We start from the raw sequence: 6,000 nt of genomic DNA on the forward strand, positions 1-6,000 counted from the left end.
TTGCTTTTTGAAAGTTACATTATATCATTGGCTAAAATTTCTGTGCTATTCTATGAATAGAGATGTTGTTCTCCTTAACTTTTGAGGGATTAGTTACCTGAATCAGGAATCGTGGGTGTTGGTGGTTGCAGCTTCCAACACTTTAAATATTTAAAACTTCTCGATTTTTGCTTGCATTGATTCTGACAAGAAGTCTTCTGAAATGCTTATGATTCTTCTTTTATGTGTAAGCATTTCTAAACACAACCACTTTAGATATTTTCTGCAGTTTTAATGTGATAAAATTTAATATCTTGGTCATGGGTGTGTGTGCATGTGTGTGTGCGTGTGTGTGCACGTGTGTGCATGTTTGTGAATGTTTGTGTAAATGTGCATGTGTGCATGTGTGTGTGTGTGTGTGCACTTCATTTCTGTTGCTTTTATTTATGGTGTTTGTGCTCTGTGGACTTCCTCCATCTGCATTTTTATGTCTGCCATCAATTTTGAAAAAGTCTCTTCCATTAATACTTCCATGATCTTATCAATCCTTTAGAGTATTCAATATACAAATCTGTTATTAATTTTGTTAAATATGTTCCCAAGAATTTATTTTTTTTCTGATTCTATTTTAAATGTGACTGTTTTACAGATTTAATCTTTAGATAGTTCACTGCTAGTGCTTCTATTAGCTGTCACAGTTCATAGGTGGAGTCTTTAGGGTTTTTAAATAAGAGATCATGTTATCAGGAAACAAAAACAATTTTTATTCTCTTTCATAAGTGGATGTCATTTATTTATTTTTATTACCTCAATGCTCTGACTAGAACTTCCAGTTTTATGTTTAATGGAAGTGGTGAGAGAGGGCGTTATTGTCTTGTTCTGATCACACATAACAAACATAAACTTTCAATGTTAAGCTTGTTATTAGCTGTGGAATTATCATATACAACCTTTTATGTAGTGAAGGATATTATTACTATGACAAATTTGTTGAATTTTTTGTTAATAAAAATAGGTTGAAATATGTCAAATGCTTTTTCTATCTCTGTTGAAAGGATCATATGTTATTTCTCCTTCATTCTGTAATGGCATTTATCATATTTATTTACTTGCTTCTTTGGGGCCATCCTTTCATCCCAGAGATAAATGCTACTTAATATTGGTTAAGAATATGTTATAAATCTAAAATAATTGAAAAAGCTTGGTGATGACATACAAAAATACATAGAGCAGATAGAGCAGAAAGCCCAGAAATAAAACTAAAAATTTACATTCACCTGATTTTTAACAAAAGTGCCAAGAACCCTCAATGGGAAGAGCACAGTTTCTTCAAAAATTTTTGTTGGGAAAATTGGGTATTCAAATGAAGATTAATGAAATTGTGCCCTCGTACAAAAAGCAACTCAAAATGGAATAAGAAGTACATTTGAGTCCTGAAACTATGAAACTATTAGAAAAAAAACCGTAGAGGAAAATCTCTACAACTTTGGTCTGTGGAAAGCAGCAAGATCTGTGGAAGGTGACACGGGACTGGGTGAGAGGGAAACTCAGGACCCTCCGCCCCCAGGGCCCAGCTCCATGGGCAGGTGCAGAGAAAATCTGGGGGTGAGAATTTTTTTTTTTTTTGGTAGGGGTCTGCATTTTCCTTTTCAATGAGCAAAACTATGCCTGTACACATACTCCACCTTCCTATCTAGGTATACATGTCCCTAAACCCCAGACTCTGAGAAAACAGGTCAGGTACTCCAGTGACTGTGGCATTTTCTTATTTGGAATCTGCTGTTTTACACAGACGCACAGTCCTTGATTTTTATTAGTACCTCTTCTACATTTCAAAGTCATTGTTTCTGGTGTGGATAGCTAAGATTACTCACTGTATGTCCTGGACTGTCACAGGGGACATTTTTTACATATGCTTTAATACAATTACACAACCTGTAACTTCTCCCAGCTTATTTTAAATAAAAAAGCCTAAAAGAGGTAATCAACTGAAAATGCCAATTTCAAATAGAGAAAGGAATTGTTCCTAACAGGGTGGGACTAGAAGCCCAAATAATGATTCTGTGGGTCATGCCATGTCATTCCCAGACACAAGAAATGGACCAGCACCAGACAGTGGTACGTCGTGCCCAACTAATGTTCAGAGTTGCTGTGATCCAGTGACTCCCAGGTGCCCGTTACTAGTCTTTGAACGGGATGGTCTACAGTGGTCATCCTGGAAGTGACTCATCACAGTACATTGGGTTAAAGGGAGGCAGGGCACAGAGTGTCCATCTCATAGTCTGCAGATGCAGTAGGAGCTGCACTTGAGAAAACACCACCGAGGAGTCACCTGTGACCTGAAGCAAGTGACAAGATCACGAACCTCAAGACTGAGTCTGATGTGACAGTCAAGGCTGACGTTGGAATTGTCAGGGCAGAAGTGTGAACAGAGGATTTCTAAATGAGATTGAGGAAGATGGAATCTCTAGAAATATCCACAGCTATAGTTCTAGTCCCACATGACTTTGTCACATAGTGGGGTGGGGCATCTTTTCTATGCATTTGCCTTAGTGACTTGTTTCAAGAACAGGAAGGGGTAGGGGACTTTCTTTCTCTCTCAATAAATACATGCATATATATGTACATGGGTATGTACATGCTTACACACACACACACACACACACACACACACACTCACATCTGAGTGTCATAGGAAAGTCTACATCTTCTGGAAAGAACCAACTAAAAGAGTCTAAAAAATTCCAACTGTCTCACTTGAAGTCACACATAACAGGTTTGTGCGCAGAGAGACTGAGGCCACCAGCTGAGAGACAGCATCAAACAACAGACACGGTCAATGGTGCTCATGAAAATCAAAGGGTCATGGAATTCTCCTTGAACCTAGAATCTCTTTAATTAAAATGTTTCTTCATGTTCTGTGCTGTTGAACCCTCCACCTTCCATCTCCACTTCTCTTCATATTTGTCTGGAAACAGGAAGACCAGGCAGTGATGCACAGAAGAGTCTCTGAGGTTCTGTCTCCCCAGTTCCTCTCAGCAGCACAAGGTAAAATGCTCTGCCCCAGAGACGGACAGACAGAGACTGTCCCCTCTGCTCCCACACTTATATCCTCAGAGGCCTCCTCATGCAAAGCAGACCCCAGTGTCAGGCTGAAAGGCCAGCCCTGGGCTGAGCAGCCCCAGTCTCCTTTCACCAGGAGCCCTTCATCAGAGCATGGATGTCCTGGGGCTGCTCATCTGCCTGGTGGCTGCTCCCTGCTGTGAGTGCTTCGGGGACTTCAGGAAATGGAACCTGGGAATGTGGTGGTTTCAAGCGTGTTTGACTAACGGTGATGCTTCTTGTCCCCAGGTGTCCTGTCCCAGGTGCAGCTGCAGGGGTCGGGTCCTGGCCTGGTGAAACCCTCACAGACCCTGTCTCTGACCTGCTCTGTCTCTGGATTCTCTTTAACCAGCTATGGTGTGAACTGGATCCACCAGCATCCAGGAAAGGGGCTGGAGTGGGTCGGTGCGATATGGAGTGATGGAAGCACAAAGTATAATACAGATCTTAAATCCCGAGTCACCATCACCAGGGACACCTCCAAGAGCCAAGCTTATTTAACATTGAGCAGCCTGATAGTCGAGGACACGGCTGTGTATTACTGTGCGAGGGACACAGTGAGGGGAAGTCAGCGTGAGCCCAGACACAAACCTCTTCACAGGAAGACAGGAGGGGACTCGGTGGTTGAGTGAACCCAGAACACACTACATGGAGAATTTCCACTGAGGAGCAGGTGCACAGGACACCCAGGGTTTCCTTTCAGTCCTTGGTGTTTCCTGTCTCTGTTCAGTAAAAGTCATACTCAGGAACTCTTGTTCTTGTTTTTGTTTTTCTTTTCCTTTATTTGCTTTTTGTGTTCCCTTAAAATGTGGTTCCTCTTACCTTAAAATGATAAATGTAAAATAAAAGTTAAGTTTAATGTGCTTTTTTTGTATGATGCTACAATTTACATGACATTATGTTCACCATTTTAACCATCTGATACTGGTTAGTGGCACTTAGTATTTTCATGAGGTTTGTCAGCTGTCACCACTGTGTAGTTACAGAACAGTTTCATCACCTGAAAGGGAAACCCCACCCCCTACAAGCAGTCACTGCTCATCCCACCCTCTCCAAGCCCCTGAAAACCACTAATGTGTTTCTGTATCTATGGACATGCGTATTCTGGGTATGTTATATGAATGGGATTATGTAACACGTGTCCTTTTATGTCCGCTTCTTTTGTGTGGTGTAATATTTTCAAAGTTCATTCATTTTGTAGCATGTGTAAGTAACTTCATTTAGGTAGGTGAATAGTTTCCAATTGTATCAATTTGCCACATCTTTTTATCAATTCCTCAGTCAATGAACATTTGAGTTGTTCACTTTTTGGCCCCCATGAACAGAGCTGCTGTAAAGATTTGTGCACATTTGTGTTTGGACCCCTCTTTTCATCTCTCCTGGGCCAATACCTAGGGGTGGAATTGCTGGGTCATAGGGTTGTCCTGCATTTAACATTTTATGTAACTGCCCAAATCATTACCACAGCAGCACTTGAGCTTTTCCCTAAACCCCAACGCTATGGAAGCTTTCCAGTGTGTACACGTCCATGAGGACAACGTTTCCTTTAAAAACAGTCATCTTGGTGCCTCTGAAGTAAACCCACGTGTTTATATTTGTGTTTCCCTGATAACTAAGGAGGTTGATGATCTCTTAATTTGCTCTTCAGCTATTTATCTTATTTCAAGAAATGTGGATTCTATCACTTGCCCATTTTAAATTGAGATTTAATCCTTTTGTTGATGGGTGTAAGATCCGTTTATAAATCATATTCTGGACAGAACCATGATGGCTGAAGTCCCTGTGGTTAGAGATGCTTTACTTCTGCCCACACGACACAATACATGATAAAATCCAGGTGGCCTCCTTTCCTTCCCAGCCATCTCTGATGGTGTGAGAGTCTCTGGAATTCTCCATCCCTGCTGCATTCAAGCAGAAATAACAGTGAAAACTCGGCCTTTATGGAATAAAGACAGGAAGAGAAACACCCAGGAAGAACAGAAAAGAGGGAGCAGCAGGGAGAGGAGCAGGTGGGAGGAAACTGCTGCACCTGTGTGGAGAACTGGCTCACCTCCTGATCCGCAGGATTCACAAAACAGACTCTGAGAATGAACGGGGGTGCAGAACACAGTCTAGGGTACAGGCTGCCTCCTGAGAGGTGTGCACAGGCAACAAAAGAAAAATTAAATAAATGGTATTATATCAAACTAAACTTCTTCTGCACAGCAAAGTAAAAAATCCAAAGAGTGAAAAGACAACTTCTTGAGTGGGAGAAACTATTTGTAAATGATACACCCAACACAGCAATAATATCCAGAATATACAAATAACTCAAATAGCTATACATTAAATAAATAAATAAATAAAATAATAATAATTGTAATAAATAATAATAATCTAACTAAAAAATTAGCAAAGGAAATTAATAAATATTTTTCAAAGGAAGATATACAAATGGCCAACAGGTACATGAAAATATGTTCAGCATCACTAGTCATCTGAGAAATGCAAATCAAAACCTCATTGAGATATCATCTCACGCAAGTTAGACTGGCTGTTATTAACAAGACCGAGAAAAACAAATGCTGTGAGGTGAGGATGCAGGGAAAGGGGAATTCTCCTAAACTGTTGTTGGGACTGTAAATTAGCACAGCCATTATGGAAAAAGTTATGGAGATGCCTCAGACAACTACAGATATCACTACCATATGATCCAGCAAACCCACTGCTGGGTATATATCCAGAGGTAGGGAAGTCATCATGTTGATGGGACACCTGCACTCCCATGTTCATCACAGCTCTATTTACAATTGCCTAGATATGATGTCAACACAAATGTCCATTGACAAATGATTGGATAAGGAAAGCGTGGTACATTTGCACAATGGAATACTACTCAGCCATTAAAAATAAGGATATTTTTCCATTTGCGGCAACATG

General features: G+C 40.5%; 2 gene segments (V, D, J or C); both read left to right on the forward strand.

Moving 5' to 3' along the window:
* The window catches only part of LOC103598807, a 34,517-nt gene extending 32,375 nt beyond the window's left edge, over positions 1 to 2,142 (forward strand). The window contains 1 exon segment of the V gene segment in view: positions 2,068 to 2,142. Coding sequence covers positions 2,068 to 2,142 — 75 coding nt within the window.
* Positions 2,143 to 3,195: 1,053 nt separating this feature from the next.
* On the forward strand, positions 3,196 to 3,713 carry LOC103598808. The segment is given in 2 exon segments: positions 3,196 to 3,241; positions 3,331 to 3,713. Coding segments are annotated over 2 exon segments (429 nt in total).
* Positions 3,714 to 6,000: the final 2,287 nt, after the last annotated feature.

Source organism: Galeopterus variegatus, unplaced genomic scaffold (assembly GCF_000696425.1).
Source record: "Galeopterus variegatus unplaced genomic scaffold, G_variegatus-3.0.2 Scaffold2746, whole genome shotgun sequence".
Lineage (NCBI taxonomy): Eukaryota > Metazoa > Chordata > Mammalia > Dermoptera > Cynocephalidae > Galeopterus > Galeopterus variegatus.